The 20,139-nt window shown below is 37.9% G+C and overlaps 1 protein-coding gene across 1 annotated transcript in view; it reads right to left on the minus strand.

Annotated features, from left to right (window-relative positions):
* ST18 (ST18 C2H2C-type zinc finger transcription factor) overlaps window positions 1-20,139 on the minus strand; it is a 283,008-nt gene that overhangs the window by 128,054 nt on the left and 134,815 nt on the right. The window contains 4 exon segments of the mRNA XM_053713138.1: window positions 6,404-6,457; window positions 6,460-6,490; window positions 6,492-6,506; window positions 6,508-6,542. Of these exon segments, the coding sequence (XP_053569113.1) occupies window positions 6,404-6,457; window positions 6,460-6,490; window positions 6,492-6,506; window positions 6,508-6,542 (135 nt within the window).

The following is a 20,139-nucleotide window of genomic DNA, read 5'->3' on the forward strand; positions in this document are numbered from 1 at the left end:
TTATCCTGATGTGGCACTTTTATCCTACTACATATTCCCACTGGGATTGTCAGCTGATTTAAAATTGCCCTAGAAAGCTGAACGGGAGTTTCTATCTACTTGATATCACTAGCCTGTTGGGGCGCTTACTTATCCAATTTCACCTATACAATACATTAGTTTTGTAATGCAACATTGTATTTCTGCATATCAACACGCTAACTTGGAGCAGATAACTGTGAACTTACCACATTGGACAACTAAAGGTCACGTGACCGGGGATATCGACATTAGTTAACTTCAGCATTCAGTCGCCAATCTGCGCCCTCAACAAAAAGACCTAAGGTATTTGCTGTGCACAGCCAAAGACTTTTTTCTTGTTCTGAATGCCTAACAACTGTCCTGCCCACACCCGGACTGTTCATATATCCTCACACATTAGTGTATTATAAGTGTATTCCAGATTGCACTATATACCATATAGACTGCTGTTTATATTTGCACCAATATCGCTTTGTATCACTCGATTCTATGTTAATCTGTTAATGTTTTTGGTTACTCAGCCTTTATATTCAAGGATTAACATTAATTGTTTTTATAGTCTCCATTTTTATATTGCATCAAGTTTTTACTATGTTATATGCTTTCTATATGTTAACATTATTTTGATGCCGGCATCTTATGTGTTTTAATTCTCAGACTTGTTAATACACTGTATTATTGACTCATACATAATAACATGTATACACTAATACTGTATCAATTAAACTTCATTATATTTATTTTTTCTTACTCCACATTTGTTTATATAAGCACATATATCTCTGACAGTAAGCTCCCCCCCCCCCCCCCAAATTTGAAGTAGGAGGACCGACCAAGCATCTTTTTCCATCTCCCCGGTTCCTAAAATCGATGTCATATACACTTCCCCTGATAGGGTACGTAACAGGGATTAAACTGATAAGAATAGTACTACTTAACACACCATTCCTATCTGGTAGCACATTAGATTGCACGCGCAGTGCCCCAAATTTGAAGTAGGAGGACCGACCAAGCATCTTTTTCCATCTCCCGGTTCCTAAAATCGATACCATATACACGCCCCCTGATAGGGGACGTAACAGGGATTAAACTTATAGGAATAGTACTATTTAACACACCTTATAATAACGCAGAGAGAGGCAATGCAGAGAGAGGAGTCTGAAGAAGAGGAGTCAGAGGAGGAAGGTGGCTTTGAGGAGGTGGAAGACCAAACACAGCAGCGTCCCAGGGGGCTTGTTGTCACCTTTCAGGGACCCTTGGTGTTTCTACGTGGCTGGGGTGGAGGAAGAGACCTTCATGACATCAGTGAGGACAAGGAACGGGACATGGCTAGCTTTGTATCCAACCTTGTGCAAATGGGGAGTTTGCGGTTGTGCAAATGGACTGTTTGCGGTTGTTTGCAGTGCGTTAAAGGGACAGTCTTGGCCAAAATAAACTTTCATGATTCAGATAGAGCATGTAATTTTAAGCAATTTTCCAATTTACTTTTATCACCAATTTTGCTTTGTTCTCTTGGTATTCTTAGTTGAAAGCTTAACCTAGGAGGTTCATATGCTAATTTCTTAGACCTTGAAGCCCACCTCTTTCAGATTGCATTTTAACAGTTTTTTCATCACTAGAGGGTTTAGTTCACATATTTCATATAGATAACACTGTGCTCGTGCACGAGAAGTTATCTGGGAGCAGGCACTGATTGGCTAGACTGCAAGTCTGTCAAAAGAACTGAAAAAAGGGGCAGTTTGCAGAGGCTTAGATACAAGATAATCACAGAGGTTAAAAGTATATTATTATAAATTTGTTAGTTATGCAAAACTGGGAAATGGTAATAAAGGGATTATCTATCTTTAAAACATTAAAAATTCTGGTGGTGACTGTCCCCTTTAAACGGGGAGTTTGGTCTGTCACTGTGAAGCGGGGCGTAACCCTTACACTACCTGATCGATACAAACATCATACCTGATGTTTTAAAGCACGTTATTCCAAACAATTTAGGAATGTTAGGTGATTTATGCCCTTTATGGCTTAAAACCAGACTCTGCATCAACTATGTAATTTTTCCATGGGAGTTTTGCCAGGATCCCCCTCCGGCATGCCACAGTCCAGGTGTTAGTCCCGTTGAAACAACTTTTCCATCACTATTGTGGCCAGAAAGAGTCCCTGTGGGTTTTAAAGTTTGCCTGCCTATTGAAGTCTATGTCGTTTGCCCGGTTCGCCCGTTCGCGAACAGTTTGTGGAAGTTCGCGTTCGCCAACCCAAATTTTTATGTTTCCGACATCACTAATCCTGTTGTGGGTGCTTCTTTATGTGTTCTGGGGCAATATTTGCCATTTATTCCACACTGAATACCTTGAGAACATAAAGGGGATTTAAGATGAATGGGGCATTCCACACCTTGTATTGTACAGGTGTGTTTTTAGCCATTATCCTGATGTGGCACTTTTATTCCTACTACATACTCCCACTGGGATTGTCAGCTGATTTAAAATTGCCCTAGAAAGCTGAACGGAGTTTTCTATCTACTTGATATCACTAGCCTGTTGGGGGCGCTTACTTATCCAATTTCACCTATACAATACATTAGTTTTGTAATGCAACATTGTATTTCTGCATATCAACACGCTAACTTGGAGCAGATAACTGTGAACTTACCGCATTGGACAACTAAAGGTCACGTGACCGGGATATCGACATTAGTTAACTTCAGCATTCAGTCGCCAATCTGCGCCCTCACAAAAAGACCTAAGGTATTTGCTGTCACAGCCAAAGACTTTTTTCTTGTTCTGAATGCCTAACAACTGTCTCCCACACCCGGGACTGTTCATATATCCTCACACATTAGTGTATTATAAGTGTATTCCAGATTGCACTATATACCATATAGACTCTGTTTATATTTGCACCAATATCGCTTTGTATCACTCGATTCTATGTTAATCTGTTAATGTTTTGGTTACTCAGCCTTTATATTCAAGGATTAACATTAATTGTTTTTATAGTCTCCATTTTTATATTGCATCAAGTTTTTACTATGTATATGGCCTTTCTATATGTTAACATTATTTTTGATGCCGGCATCTTAGTGTTTTAATTCTCAGACTTGTAATACACTGTATTATTGACTCATACATAATAACATGTATACACTAATACTGTAATCAATTAAACTTCATTATATTTATTTTTCTTACTCCACATTTGTTTATATAAGCACATATATCTCTGACAGTAAGCTCCCCCCCCCCCAAATTTGAAGTAGGAGGACCGACCAAGCATCTTTTTCCATCTCCCGGTTCCTAAAATCGATGTCATATACACTTCCCCTGATAGGGTACGTAACAGGGATTAAACTGATAAGAATAGTACTCACTTAACACACCATTCCTATCTGGTAGCACATTAGATTGCACGCGCAGTGCCCCAAATTTGAAGTAGGAGGACCGACCAAGCATCTTTTTTCCATCTCCCGGTTCCTAAAATCGATACCATATACACGCCCCCTGATAGGGGGACGTACAGGGATTAAACTGATAGGAATAGTACTATTTAACACACCTTATAATAACGCAGAGAGAGGCAATGCAGAGAGAGGAGTCTGAGAAGAAGAGGAGTCAGAGGAGGAAGGTGGCTTTGAGGAGGTGGAAGACCAAACACAGGCAGGGCGTCCAGGGGGCTTGTTGTCACCTTTCAGGACCCTTGGTGTTCTACGTGGCTGGGTGGAGGAAGAGACCTTCAATGACATCAGTGAGGACAAGGAACGGGACATGGCTAGCTTTGTATCCAACCTTGTGCAAATGGGGAGTTTGCGTTGTGCAAATGGACTGTTTGCGGTTGTTTGCAGTGCGTTAAAGGGACAGTCTTGCCAAAATAAACTTTCATGATTCAGATAGAGCATGTAATTTTTAAGCAATTTTCCAATTTACTTTATCACCAATTTTGGCTTTGTTCTCTTGGTATTCTTAGTTGAAAGCTTAACCTAGAGGTTCATATGCTAATTTCTTAGACCTTGAAGCCCACCTCTTTCAGATTGCATTTAACAGTTTTTCATCACTAGAGGGTGTTAGTTCACATATTCTTATAGATAACACTGTGCTCGTGCACGAGAAGTTATCTGGAGCAGGCACTGATTGGCTAGACTGCAAGTCTGTCAAAAGAACTGAAAAAAAGGGGCAGTTTGCAGAGGCTTAGATACAAGATAATCACAGAGGTTAAAAGTATAGTTATTATAAATTTGTTAGTTATGCAAAACTGGGAAATGGGTAATAAAGGATTATCTATCTTTTAAAACAATAAAATTCTGGTGGTGACTGTCCCTTTAAACGGGGAGTTTGGTCTGTCACTGTGAAGCGGGCGTAACCCTTACACTACCTGATCGATACAACATCATACCTGATGTTTTAAAGCACGTTATTCCAAACAATTTAGGAATGTTAGGTGATGTATGCCCTTTATGGCTTAAAACCAGACTCTGCATCAACTATGTAATTTCCATGGGAGTTTTGCCATGGATCCCCCTCCGGCATGCCACAGTCCAGGTGTTAGTCCCGTTGAAACAACTTTTCCATCACTATTGTGGCCAGAAAGAGTCCCTGTGGGTTTTAAAGTTTGCCTGCCTATTGAAGTCTATGTCGGTTTGCCCGGTTCGCCCGTTCGCGAACAGTTGTGGAAGTTCGCGTTCGCCAACCCAAATTTTTATGTTTCCGACATCACTAATCCTGTTGTGGTGCTTCTTTATGTGTTCTGGGGCAATATTTGCCATTTTATTCCACACTGAATACCTTGAGAACATAAAGGGGATTTAAGATGAATGGGGCATTCCACACCTTGTATTGTACAGGTGTGTTTTTAGCCATTATCCTGATGTGGCACTTTTATCCTACAACATATTCCCACTGGGATTGGTCAGCTGATTTAAATTGGCCCTAGAAAGCTGAACGGGAGTTTCTATCTACTTGATATCACTAGCCTGTTGGGGCGCTTACTTATCCAATTTCACCTATACAATACATTAGTTTTGTAATGCAACATTGTATTTCTGCATATCAACACGCTAACTTGGAGCAGATAACTGTGAACTTAACCGCATTGGACAACTAAAGGTCACGTGACCGGGGATATCGACATTAGTTAACTTCAGCATTCAGTCGCCAATCTGCGCCCTCACAAAAAGACCTAAGGTATTTGCTGTGCACAGCCAAAGACTTTTTTCTTGTTCTGAATGCCTAACAACTGTCTGCCCACACCCGGGACTGTTCATATATCCTCACACATTAGTGTATTATAAGTGTATTCCAGATTGCACTATATACCATATAGACTGCTGTTTATATTTGCACCAATATCGCTTTGTATCACTCGAGTTCTATGTTAATCTGTTAATGTTTTTGGTTACTCAGCCTTTATATTCAAGGATTAACATTAATTGTTTTTTATAGTCTCCATTTTATATTGCATCAAGTTTTTACTATGTATATGCTTTCTATATGTTTAACATTATTTTTGATGCCGGCATCTTATGTGTTTTAATTCTCAGACTTGTTAATACACTATATTATTGACTCATACATAATAACATGGTATACACTAATACTGTATCAATTAAACTTCATTATATTTATTTTTTCTTACTCCACATTGTTTATATAAGCACATATATCTCTGACAGTAAGCTCCCCCCCCCCCCCCCGGGACCCCGCTTATCCAACTACATTTTCTTTCATAAAAGAAGTGAAACAAAAAGAGAAAGGTAGATAGTGAGGAAAGGTATAGTAAGAAAGGGAGGATAGATAAATAACTATTTAAAAAGTGCTACCTACTATTGTTTTATATAGCTAATTACCCTTAAATGCTGTCACATATTTATTGTTTGTAACAATACACGTCAAAGGAACAGTAAAATCAAAATTAAAGTTTCATGGCTCAGATAGATAGAGCATGGAATTTTAACATACTTTCCAGTTTATAACTGTTATCAAATATTGTTTTGTTCTATTAGTATCCTTTGTTGAAGAGGAAACCTAGCAAGGCACTGGAGCACGCACATGTCTTTAGCATTCAAAAGCAGAAGTGGTTGCCATTGCAAGGGGCTTGCTTACATTAAATGCAGGGGGGACACGTTTTCCTAGATAGGAACCTTGTTTGCCCCGACCTTAATAAATAAGGGCCATAGAATTCTATATATAGGAAGAGAGAGAGAGAGAGAGGGTTGGATTCCCTATGGAATATTCTATTCTAGTTAAAGAAACTGAAGATAAAACAATGTTATACTGTATAGAATAGTAAATTACTGTTAGCAAATTAGACTCAATTTTGCCACCACATTTGAATATCTACCACAAGCTAAGGCATAATTTGTTTCAAGCAATACAAAATTGTTTATTTGTACTTACTTCTAGAGGCACTCTAACTTTATGTGGACACCCAGAGAGACTGCGATGTGCGGATATAATCCAGTCACATGACCAGTGCCGTCCACAACCTGGAATAGGGGCACTTGGTTTCTCTTTTTTCAGTACGTGTTAAACCTGAAAAAAAACATTCATATTTTCTTTTTTACAGTTTCCGTCCTGATGTTTCTAAAATTAGTATGAACAAATTATTCAAGTTATTTACATTTTTTATCTAAATAGAAACATCAATTCCTGTCTTAAGAACTGGAAATTCTCTTAAAGGGACAGTCAACACCAGAATTTTTGTTGTTAAAAAGATAGATAAATCCCTTAATTTACCAATTCCCCATTTTTTTTCATATCCAACACAGTTATAATTATACAAGTTTTACCTCTGTAATTACCTTGTATCTAAGTCTCAGCAGACTGCCCCCTTATTTCAGTTCTTTTGACAGACTTGCATTTTAGCCAATCAGAGCTGTCTCCATGGTAAATTCACGTGCATGAGCTAAAATGTTATCTATATAAAACACATGAACTAATGCCCTCTAGTGGTGAAAAACTATCAAAATGCATTTAGATTAGAGGCGGCCTTCAAGGTCTAAGAAATTAGCAAATGAACCTCCTAGGTTTAACTTTCAACTAAGAATACCAAGAGAACAAAGCAAAATTAGTTATACAAGTAAATTGGAAAGTTGTTTAAAATTACATGCCCTATCTGATTCATGAAAGTTTTTTTGGGACTTTTAAGTCCACTAGTCACAGACAAGTAAGAAATAAGTTGATATTTTGTTAGATATTATTGTATAGACTGTTATCAACCTTTTATCTCTGACTGGTAAACTGTTGTGATATTTTTCAGCCTTACCTATTTTACACTTAATCATTTCAATTAGAGGTAGATTTGGAATTACTGTAGTTAAAAAATACGGCAATTGCCTCTTACATGTATTTAGCATGCATCATAAAAGATCAACTTTACATAATTTTTTTACCCTAACAAATTATTATAAATGTTATAACAGTTCCATTTATTCTATGGATGATCAATAAAAGCAAGGCGGTTGATGCAATTTTTAAAGTTCCATCTATTTGTTTTAACAGGTTATGTTTCAAGAACAAAAAGGTAAATGTTTTAATTTAATAATATGGATATTGGAAGAAAGTAAATTGATAATTTATGTTCTTGACTTTGTAAGGATATGTAGTTAGTTTACTGACTATTATAGACTTGTTAAATTGAGGAGATGCTAGCAGTAATAATAAGTGGAAAGTCAAAGGAGAGGGATCTATCACAAGCTTATGTTTAAGAGCCTACAGTAATATTTTCTAGGAAATAACCACTGGAGTTTATGTTTTATATGCTTAAACCAGTTACACCAGCCAATAATTGAGAATAGTATGAATCTATATAAGAATATTTTAAGTATACCCTGCATAAAGTACACCTACACATTATGGTAACAAAAGTGTTTTACTATTATTTATATTTGAAACCATACCAGACCAGTATTGTCAAATTAAGTAACATAATAATATGTAATGTTTAATAAATTGACTCTAGCACAATACCGACAGAAGTACACTATTTTTTTGCATCAGATTTTACAACAACACAGCGAGAATAAAATGTGTATTTTAATTCCAAGTTAAATTTACTCATTTATAAAGGTTATTAAGGCACACATGGAAATAAAGCCTATAATGTATGTTTTGATTGTGTACAGATTAGATTAACTCCTACAAATTTAACCTCACTGTTATAATAATCATTTTAGCTGTAAACATAATTATTTTGTACATTTCCATTTGATAATAATATTCTGAAAAGTTTGTTTTATTATATCATTTTAAAACTCTATAAGGCAAAATAATAATAAAAAACTATAATAAAGTCCTCAAAGGAGAATTAATGCTCTAAGTTTTTTTGTTTTTTTTTACTGTATTTAACAATATTTAGCCAATCTTATTCATAAGACATTAATACATTAACAAAATATTCAATGTCCGGAAATAAACCCAAACTACATTATTACATTCAAGAGAGGATAGCGTTAATTTAAAAAAAAAGCTGAACTAAACTAACATCCCATCGAGTTTTACATAGAAACACATTAGGTACACTGTCTGCTGTGTCTCATGTTTGTACCCTATGTTTTATTTTTCTTAACATCTTCTCAATCTTCTGTTTTATTTTCATTAGAGCCGCCATAATCTCTAAAGCCCCGATGATCAAAATATCGACGGCATGGATAGAAATCACACAAAAGCTTTGGGATTTTGTTTAGCCCTTCTACTGTAAGAAGGAATTCCTACTTCACATATAAAACCCTGAACAGTAAGATAAAGATCTCCCAAAGTAAAATTTTCATTTATTTTTTATTTTTTTAGAAACCTCACTGACGACACTTCTTAGATCATCTCACCTAAGAGGAGAACTGTAGATAATCCGGTCTCAAGTAATGGTTTTAATGAGATAACACTGCTCAAAAACTGGAGAAAAAAAATTATGGTTGTCCCTTCTTTGTCTCCTAAACCTTAAATCTCTTAATCTGTAAATAGAAACACATATGTTTCATGTATCTATATATAGGAATTATATTTTAATAAATATGAAAACATAATTTACATTTTGACATTTTGACATGAAGTACCATCCAAGTGCTTTCTTTGTATATTGATATATCTGGGCTATAAATTAATATATTTGTCTTGATAAGTCATCATAACATAAATAATGTATGACATTGTCATGCTCATGGGAGCGGGTTTGGAGCTCTTGTGTCAAGGTGTCAGACATTAGGGCTGTCTTGTGCATTAAAAGGGGCCAGTGAGATTCATTTTTACTTCCCCTTTTAGGCATAGGTGAAGAAACAGACAGTCAATGCAAGTTTATTGTACAGGACACTGAAGTCTCAAATACTGAAAGCAGGATAGGTTAGTAGGTACGCCCACTCCAGAGCTGGATTCAGAGGAAATGCACAAGATAGGGCCAGGAACAGTAATACCTACTTGAGGCTGATGAGTGGAATGCCCACTTGTGACAAAAAATAGGAATGCCCACTTGAGGCAAAAGACAGGAATGCCCACTTGAGGCCAAAGTCTGGAATGCCCACTTGAGGCAAAAGACAGGAATGCCCACTTGAGGCCAAAGTCTGGAATGTTCACTTGAGGCTGAAGACAGGAATGCCCACTTGAGGCCGAAGTCTGCAATGTCCACTCAACGCCAAAGACTGGAATGCCCACTTGAGACTGGAACAGGAAACAGAAGCTGGGTGGACACCCACTGCAGAGTTTGAATACTATGGGGTATGTAGCAGATACCCTCTGCAGAACTTGGAAGCAGGAACTTGAGACTGGCACATGACAAATACCCTCTGTAGAGCTAGGGTACAGGAACTTGACAGACATCCTCTGCAGAGCTTAGGTACAGGAACTGGATACAGGAACTTGACCAACAGCCTCTGCAGCTTGGGTGCAGTAGCTGGATACTGGAACTTGGCAGACACCCTCTGCAGAGCTTGAGTGCAGTAGTTGTAGACTGGCACTTGTCAGACACTCCCTGCTGAGCTTGGATGCAGTAGCTGGTTAGTGGAACATGGCAAGCACCCTCTGCAGGGCTAGGCACAGGATACCAGTGCTTGGCAGGTGACCTGTGCAGGGTTTTGGTACAGGAGTAGGATAGCAAACAGCTCAACTTTAGCGGGCTTGGATACAACAGAGAAATTTTAATGAAAACCTTTATACAGCAACATCCAATGCACATAAAACGAGGAGCACGAGACATTGTCTAACATGTTTCAGCATAGTGCCGCTTTACTCATAGACCTATGTCTCCACATCTATGTCCCTGCTTATAAAGGTATCCTAGCAACTCAATTGGATAGAAAGATCCTCCCCCTTAACAAACAAAAAAATAATTTAAAGATATATACTCAACATTTAAATGATAAGCAGGTTACCAGAGAAAGCAGGATGGTGAAAAAAGTATAACAGGTAGCAAGCTGGCGATGAGAGAATAGCCAGGAGATAAGCCAAGAGTCAGATACCTGAGAGCGGTCTGATAAGTCACCAAATACAGGAAGAATCCATTAGAGAAGTCAAGAGATAAGGCCAATTTGAGTATACCAGAATAGCAGTCCAATCTTTCATCAAACAAAAGGGAAATCCAAGAGAGTAGTCATAAGGCAAGGTGAATTCAAGAACCAGATAAAAACAAACAAACAGGAAAAGAGACAAGGTCAGAGATACTAACAGACTATTGAAACCACAATGTCAGGGCAGGGAGTGGTCTGTGAGGCTGCCTTTTATAGCAGTGCTGATGAGGTAACTGGCTAAAGCTGGCAGGCAGGTGGAGCTAAAGAGCACAACCAGTGCAGGCAACAGGTCTCCTGAAGATAAGTTTATACTGTTAGGTAAGGTGGGGCAGACTTGCTGGGCCTATGGCTCTTATCTGCCGTCAATATCTATGTTTATGTTTCTATCAGCACAAGCTAAAGCCCTCTGGAGGCAGAGAGACATTGGATTCAGACCGCATATCAGGAGTCCCAGGTTCAATACCGGGCAGGGCCATGACAGACATAGTAACTAAAACAATTAAATAGTAAAAAAAAATGTGCAAATGTAAAAATTAAACAAATTAATGAAGACACAAAATGCATCCAAATTATGTGTGCCATTTTTAACCTTTATTTCTACATAGTCAACTGATTGACTACTGAAACAATTTATGTTCTACCATGTAACATTTTCTCCTATTAAAGGACAACTTTAAATTTGGGTTTACTGGAATTAACACATTACATTTTTAGACCTCTTAGGTAAATACATATTGGGCTACATTTTTAGACAATGATGAGTTTGCTGAGGGACCTCATAAATTTGGGCTCATTTTTGAAATTTTGTCTAAGTGTATTATTAGTTGGTGTTTCTTCCATTAACATCTATAAATGAGTAAAGTTCCCAATACATGAAATATTGGGCATGAAACAATTACTTATTGCTAAGTGGCTAAACAATTACAACTGTGACAGCATCAGATATACACTTGAAACACAGTTAAAGTAAATGATTAAAGTGTAGATTTTCACACATCTGTTTTGTTGTAAAAAACATTTTATTTTGCTGGAGGCATTTTAAAAACCTCACAAACAGAACAAGGGACAGACTATGGGTCCAGCAGGGGGCCTGATTGGGGTTATTCTTTTTAACCTTAGCCAGGTATGCAGAATTCATAAAGTTTATTGGCCCCTGTGAAGTTTCTTGAGTTGGAGTTGGGTTTAACTATTTCAAAGCTAACATTGTTTTGTTTAAATTTTTGTTTTCATTTTTCTTTTGTGCATATATTAACATATACTGTTCTATAGAGATTGTATTTTTCCTGTTTTAAGTAGTTTGTTTTTTTAAGTTTTTTTAAATGGTTATAATAGTGCTGGTTTCACAACTCAAAAATGTGTTGAGGTTAAGATACAAATCTTTTTGAGTTCCACACCGCTAGATTTAGAGTTTTGTCGGTAAAAACCCGCGTAGCTAACACTGCTTTTTTTGCCAACGCACTCTTCCAACAACGCTGGTATTTAGAATTGTCTGAGGGGCTGCGTTAGGCTCAAAAAAGGGTGCGTTGAGCCTAACTTAGCTCCACTTCAACCCTCAATACCAGCGTTGCTTACGGTAGCTGTAAGCAGCTAAAACGTGCTCGTGCACGATATCCCCATAGGAAACAATGGAGCAGTTTGGGCTGAAAAAAAACCTAACACCTGCAAAAAAGCAGCGTTCAGCTCCTAACGCAGCCCCATTATTTCCTATGGGGAAACACTCTCTAAGTCTGCACCTAGCACCCTAACATGAACCCCGAGTCTAAACAGCCCTAATTTTACACTTATTAACCCCTAATCTGCCGCCCCCGCTATCGCTGACACCAGCCTTATATTATTAACCCCTAATCTGCCGCTCTGTACACCGCCGCAACCTACATTATCCCTATGAACACCTAATCTGCTGCCCCTAACACTGCCGATCCCTATATTATATTTATTAACCCCTAATCTGCCCCCCCAATGTCGCCGCTACCTAACTACACTTATTAACCCCTAATCTGCCGACCGGACCTCGCCGCCACTATAATAAATGTATTAACCCCTAAACCGCCGCACTCCCACCTCGCAAACACTAGAATAAATAGTATTAACCCCTAATCTGCCCTCCCTAACATCGCCGCCACCTACCTACAATTATTAACCCCTAATCTCCCGCCTGCACCGTCGCCGCTACTATAATAAAGTTATTAACCCCTAAACCTAACTCTAACCCTAACCCTAACACCCCCCTAACATAAATATAATTTATATTAAACAAAATAATATTCCTAAAATTAACGCCTAAATTTAGAGTTTTGCGGCCAAAGGGGTGCGTTAGCTACGCGTGTTTTTTTTCCCCCGCACCTTTTAAATAACACTGGTATTGAGAGTTCTCTGAAGGGCTGCGTTAGGCTCCAAAAAGGGAGCGTAGAGGCATATTTACCGCCACTTCAACTCTCAATACCAGCGTTGCTTACAGTAGCGGCTAGCTGGAAAAACGTGCTCGCGCACGATTCACCCATAGGAAACAATGGGGCAGTTTGGGCTGAAAAAAAACCTAACACCTGCAAAAAAGCAGCGTTCAGCTCCTAACGCAGCCCCATTGTTTCCTATGGGGAAACAGTTTCTAAGTCTGCACCTAACACTCTAACATGTACCCCGAGTCTAAACACCCCTAACCTTTCACTTATTAACCCCTAATCTGTCGCCCCCGCTATCGCTGACCCCTGCATATTATTATTAACCCCTAATCTGCCACTCCGGACACCGCCGCAACCTACATTATACCTATGTACCCCATAATCTGCTGTCCTTAACATCGCCGACACCTATATTATATTTATTAACCCCTAATCTGCCACCCCAACGTCGCCGCTACCTTACTCCCGCCTCGCAAACCCTATAATAAATAGTATTAACCCCTAATCTGCCCTCCCTAACATCTGCGACACCTAACTTCAAGTATTAACCCCTAATCTACCAACCGGACATCAACGCTACTCTAATAAATGTATTAACCCCTAAAGCTAAGTCTAACCCTAACCCTAACACCCCCCTAAATTAAACATAATTTTATTCTAACGAAATAAATGATTTCTTATTAAAAAAAATAATCCTATTTAAAGCTAAATACTTACCTTTAAAATAAACCCTAATATAGCTAAAATATAAATAATAATTACATTGTAGCTATATTAGGATTTATATTTATTTTACAGGCAACTTTGTATTTATTTTAACTAGGTACAATAGCTATTAAATAGTTATTTAATAGCTACCTAGTTAAAATAATTACAAAATGACCTGTAAAATAAATCCTAACCTAAGTTACAATTAAACCTAACACTACACTATCAATAAATTAATTAACTAAACTACCTACAATTACCTACAATCAAATCAACTAAACTAAATTACAAAAACAAACAAACACTAAATTAAAAAAAATAAAAAAAGATTACAAGAATTTTAAACTAATTACACCTACTCTAAGCCCCCTAAAAAATAACAAAGCCCCCCAAAATAAAAAAATGCCCTACCCTATTCTAAAATAAAAAGTTAACAGCTCTATTACCTTACCAGCCCTTAAAAGGGCGTTTTGCGGGGCATGCCCCAAATAAATCAGCTCTTTTGCCTGTAAAAAAAAATACAATAACCCCCCAACATTACAACCCACCACCCACATACCCCTAATCTAACCCACCCAAACCCCCCTTAAAAAACCTAACACTAAGCCCCTGAAGATCTTCCTACCTTGTCTTCACCCAGCCGGGTACCATCCGATCCATTAAGAAGAGGGTCCGAAGTCTTCATCCTATCCGGCTAGAAGAGGTCCTCCAGAGGGTCCGAAGTCTTCATCCTATCCGGCCAGAAGAGGTCCTCCAGAGGGTCGGAAGTCTTCATCCAGGCGGCATCTTCTATCTTCTTCCATCCGGAGCGGAGCGGGTCCATCTTGAAGCAGCCGGCGCGGATCCATCCTCTTCTAACGACGTCCTAACAGCGAATGAAGGTTCCTTTAAATGATGTCATCCAAGATGGCGTCCCTCGAATTCCGATTGGCTGATAGGATTCTATCAGTCAATCGGAATTAAGGTAGGAAAAATCTGATTGGCTGATTGAATCAGCCAATCAGATTCAAGTTCAATCCGATTGGCTGATCGAATCAGCCAATCAGATTGAGCTTGCATTCTATTGGCTGTTCCGATCAGCCAATAGAATGCAAGCTCAATCTGATTGGCTGATTGGATCAGCCAATCGGATTGAACTTGAATCTGATTGGCTGATTCAATCAGCCAATCAGATTTTTCCTACCTTAATTCCGATTGGCTGAAAGAATCCTATCAGCCAATCGGAATTCGAGGGACGCCATCTTGGATGACGTCATTTAAAGGAACCTTCATTCGCTGTTAGGACGTCGTTAGAAGAGGATGGATCCGCGCCGGCTGCTTCAAGATGGACCCGCTCCGCTCCGGATGGAAGAAGATAGAAGATGCCACCTGGATGAAGACTTCCGACCCTCTGGAGGACCTCTTCTGGAGGAATAGGATGAACACTTCGGACCCTCTGGAGAACCTCTTCTGGCTGGATAGGATGAAGACTTCGGACCCTTTTCTGGACGGATCGGATGGTACCCGGCTGGGTGAAGACAAGGTAGGAAGATCTTCAGGGGCTTAGTGTTAGCTTTTTTAAGGGGGGTTTGGGTGGGTTAGATTAGGGGTATGTGGGTGGTGGGTTGTAATGTTGGGGGGGTATTGTATGTTTTTTTTTACAGGCAAAAGAGCTGATTTCTTTGGGGCATGCCCCGCAAAAAGCCCTTTTAAGGGCTGGTAAGGTAATAGAGCTGTTAACTTTTTATTTTAGAATAGGGTAGGGCATTTTTTTTATTTTGGGGGGCTTTGTTATTTTTTTAGGGGGCTTAGAGTAGGTGTAATTAGTTTAAAATTCTTGTAATCTTTTTTTATTTTTTGTAATTTAGTGTTTGCTTTTTTTTGTAATTTAGTTTAGTTGATTTAATTGTAGGTAATTGTAGGTAGTTTAGTTAATTTATTTATTGATAGTGTAGTGTTAGGTTTAATTGTAACTTAGGTTAGGATTTATTTTACAGGTAATTTTGTAATTATTTTAACTAGGTAGCTATTAAATAGTAAATAACTATTTAATAGCTATTGTACCTAGTTAAAATAAATACAAAGTTGCCTGTAAAATAAATATAAATCCTAAAATAGCTACCATGTAATTATTATTTATATTGTAGCTATATTAGGGTTTATTTTACAGGTAAGTATTTAGCTTTAAATAGGATTATTTTTTTTAACAATAAATAATTTATTTTGTTAGAATAAAATGATATTTAACTTAGGGGGGGGTGTTAGGGTTAGGGTTAGACTTAGCTTTAGGGGTTAATACATTTATTAGAGTAGCGGCGAGGTCCGGTCGGCAGATTAAGGGTTAATATTTGAAGTTAGGTGTCGCAGATGTTAGGGAGGGCAGATTAGGGGTTAATACTATTTATTATTTGGTTTGCGAGGCGAGAGTGAGGCGGATTAGGGGTTAATACATTTATTATAGTGGCGGCGAGGTCCGGTCGGCAGATTAGGGGTTAATAAGTGTAGGTAAGGTAGCGGCGATGTTGGGGGGGCAGATTAGGGGTTAATACATATTATGTAGGTGTCGGCGATGTTGGGGGCAGCAGATTAGGGATACATAGGGATAATGTAGGTGGCGGCGGTGTGCAGTCGGCAGATTAGGGGTTAAAACATTTTATTATAGTGGCGGCGATGTGGGGGGACCTCGGTTTAGGGGTACATAGGTAGTTTATGGGTGTTAGTGTACTTTAGAGCGCAGTAGTTAAGAGCTTTATAAACCAACGTTAGCCCATAAAGCTCTTAATTCCTGACTTTTTTCTGCGGCTGGAGTCTTGTCGGTAGAGGGTCTACCGCTCACTTCAGCCAAGACTCTAAATACCGGCGTTAGGAAGATCCCATTGAAAAGATAGGATACGCAACTGGCGTAAGGGGATCTGCGGTATGGAAATTTGTGGCTGGAAAGTGAGCGTTAGACCCTTTCCTGACTGACTCTAAATACCAGCAGGCGGTAAAAAGCAGCGTTAGGACCCCTTAACGCTGGTTTTGACGGCTAACGCAGAACTCTAAATCTAGGCATAAATTATTCCTATTTAAAACTAAATACTTACCTATCAAATAAACCCTAATATAGCTACAATATAATTAATAATTACATTGTAGCTATTTTAGGATTTATATCTATTTTACAGGCAACTTTGTATTTATTTTAACTAGGTACAATAGCTATTAAATATTTAATAACTATTTAATAGCTACCTAGTTAAAATAAAGACAAAATTATCTGTAAAATAAATCCTAACCTAAGTTACAATTAAACCTAACACTACGCTATCATTAAATTAATTAAATAAATTACCTACAATTACCTAAACTAAAATACAATAAAATAAACTATTCTATAATACAAAAAAACCACCCACTAAATTACAAAAAGGGGGGTTTGGGTGGGTTAGAGTAGGGGTATGTGGGTGGTGGGTTGTAATGTTGGGGGGGGGGTATTATATTTTATTTTCAGGTAAAAGAGCTGATTACTTTGGGGCAAGGCCCAGCAAAAAGCCCTTTTAAGGGCTGGTAAAAGAGCTGATTACTTTTGTATTTTAGAATAGGGTAGGGATTTTTTTTATTTTGGGAGGCTTTTTTATTTTATTAGGGGGCTTAGATTAGGTGTAATTAGTTTAAACTGCTTGTAATTCTTTTTTATTTTTTGTAATTTAGTGTTTGTTTGTTTTTGTATTATAGAATAGTTTATTTTATTGTATTTTATTTTAGGTAATTGTAGGTAATTTATTTAATTAATTTAATGATAGTGTAGTGTTAGGTTTAATTGTAACTTAGGTTAGGATTTATTTTACAGGTAATTTTGTCTTTATTTTAACTAGGTAGCTATTAAATAGTTATTAACTATTTAATAGCTATTGTACCTAGTTAAAATAAATAGAAAGTTGCCTGTAAAATAAATATAAATCCTAAAATAGCTACAATGTAACTATTAGTTATATTGTAGCTATATTACGGTTTATTTGATAGGTAAGTATTTAGTTTTAAATAGGATTAATTTTGTTAATTTTAGGAATATTATTTCGTTTAATTTAATTTATATTTATGTTAGGGGGGGTGTTAGGGTTAGAGTTAGGTTTAGGGGTTAATAACTTTATTATAGTAGCGGCGACGGTGCAGGCGGGAGATTAGGGGTTAATAATTGTAGGTAGGTGGCGGCGATGTTAGGGAGGGCAGATTAGGGGTTAATACTATTTATCATAGTGTTTGCGAGGTGGGAGTGCGGCGGTTTAGGGGTTAATACATTTATTATAGTGGCGGCAAGGTCCGGTCGGCAGATTAGGGGTTAATAAGTGTAGTTAGGTAGCGGCGACGTTGGGGGGGGCAGATTAGGGGTTAATAAATATAATATAGGGGTCAGCGATGTTAGGGGCAGCAGATTCGGGGTTCATAAGTATAACGTAGGTGGCGGCGATGTCCGGTCGGCAGATTAGGGGTTAAAATTTTTTATTAGAGTGGCGGTGATGTGGGGGGGCCTCGGTTTAGGGGTACATAGGTAGATTATGGGTGTTAGTGTACTTTAGAGCACAGTAGTTAAAAGCTTTATATTCATGCGTTAGCCCATAAAGCTCTTAACTACTGACTTTTTTTGTCGTTAGGAGTCTTGTCGGTAGAGGGGCTACCGCTCACTTCTCCCAAGACTCCAAATACCAGCATTAGGCAGATCCCATTGAAAAGATAGGATACGCAAATGGAGTAAGGGGATCTGCGGTAGCCTGGAATAGCGGTAGGGAAGTGAGCGGTAGACCCTTTCCTGGCTGACTCTAAATACCAGCGGGCAATAAAAAGCAGCGTTAGGACCCCTTAACGCTGCTTTTGACGGCTAACGCAGAACTCTAAATCTAGGTGACAGTTTTTTCTTTTTGAGAGATATTCGTTGCACAATTGTTATTTTGTATTCAATCTAGGACTTTGACACTGTAACATTATTGGGTTGATTCCAACCAATTTTAATTTCAAGCAGGTTTTTGGACAGAAAAGGGCACTTTTTGTTTGATATGACCACAATAGCATTTTTTCTTTCTTTCTTAGAGCTGTAAATGTGTTTTTGGCTTGCCGAACCCCCCACTATATGTATGTATGTATATATTCATTATAGCCCTTTCAACTGAAATAGCTTGCTATATACCTTTTAACCCTTTTATTTATTTTTTATATTTAGATGAAAAATTGTTACTGCTAAAAAGTGTAACTGCTAATTTATGTATTTATGTAATGTTTAATGCAGCTTTTTTAGCCCAGTAGCCCAGGTTATAAGAATGGATTCGGATTACAAAAGGTTAATCTTGCACATAAAAATGACTAGTTCCCATACACACTGTTAAAAAAATACTGATAGAATGCGACTTTTTAGCTTTAAGATGTGTTAATAAACTGAAAAAACAGACAGAGTGGTGATAAGTGCTGAACATTCTAATAAAAAGTGTAAAGGTATGAACCACAGCACTGGTTGTAAGATGAAGCGTTAAAATAATTAAAAAATACCAAATAATGACTAAAAACAGCACACTAAAAAATAAAAAACATTATAGGAATGCATTGTTTTATGTTGGCCGTTTTTACTTTTTGCTTATCCTTACTTACTCACCATCATTTTATTATCATCTTTTTGCATTACAAACACAACTTTTTACTGGTAGTTTCACCATAATCAATGGTCAGTTGGAGCTTCATAAGAAACTATTTGGGCCAGAAACAATGTTCTGGGATAATCAGCAGTAATCTCTGTTTTGAGAACATCATATTACATTTATATTTTGTTGGTCAATTTACATATGAATTAACATCATTATCTCTTCCTCTACATCAACACACACATAATAGAGACAGAAGCATAGCTACTTAACATAACCTAAGGAGACAGTCACAGGTTTTCTCCTTTTATAATCTGAAGAAAATAAAATGTATGCTTACCTGATAAATTTCTTTCTTTCCGGATATGGAGAGTCCACAACGTCATCAATTACTAGTGGGAATATCACTCCTGGCCAGCAGGAAGTGGCAAAGAGCACCACAGCAAAGCTGTTAAGTGGCACTCCCCTATCCATAATCCCCAGTCATTCGATTGAAGGGAAATGGAAAAAGGAATAAGGAATAACACAAAGGTGAAGAGGTTTAGACAAAAACTAACTGTCTTAAATTAAAGGGTGGGGTCTTGGACTCTCCATATCCGGAAAGAAAGAAATTTATCAGGTATGCATAAATTTTGTTTTCTTTCCTAAAATATGGAGAGTCCATGACATTATCAATTACTAGTGGGAACCAATACCCAAGCTAGAGGACACAGATGACTAGGGAGGGAGAACAAGACAGGCAGACCTAAACAGAAGGCACCACTGCTTGAAGAACCTTTCTCCCAAAAGAAGCTGCAGACGAGGCAAAAGTATCAAATTTGTAAAATTTTGAAAAAGTATGCAAAGAGGACCAAGTTGCAGCCTTGCAAATCTGTTCCACAGATGGTTCATTTTTGAAAGCCCAAGAAAAGGAGACGGCCCTCATGGAATGAGCCATAAT

The sequence above is a fragment of the Bombina bombina genome, chromosome 5 (genome assembly GCF_027579735.1).
Source record: "Bombina bombina isolate aBomBom1 chromosome 5, aBomBom1.pri, whole genome shotgun sequence".
NCBI lineage: Eukaryota > Metazoa > Chordata > Amphibia > Anura > Bombinatoridae > Bombina > Bombina bombina.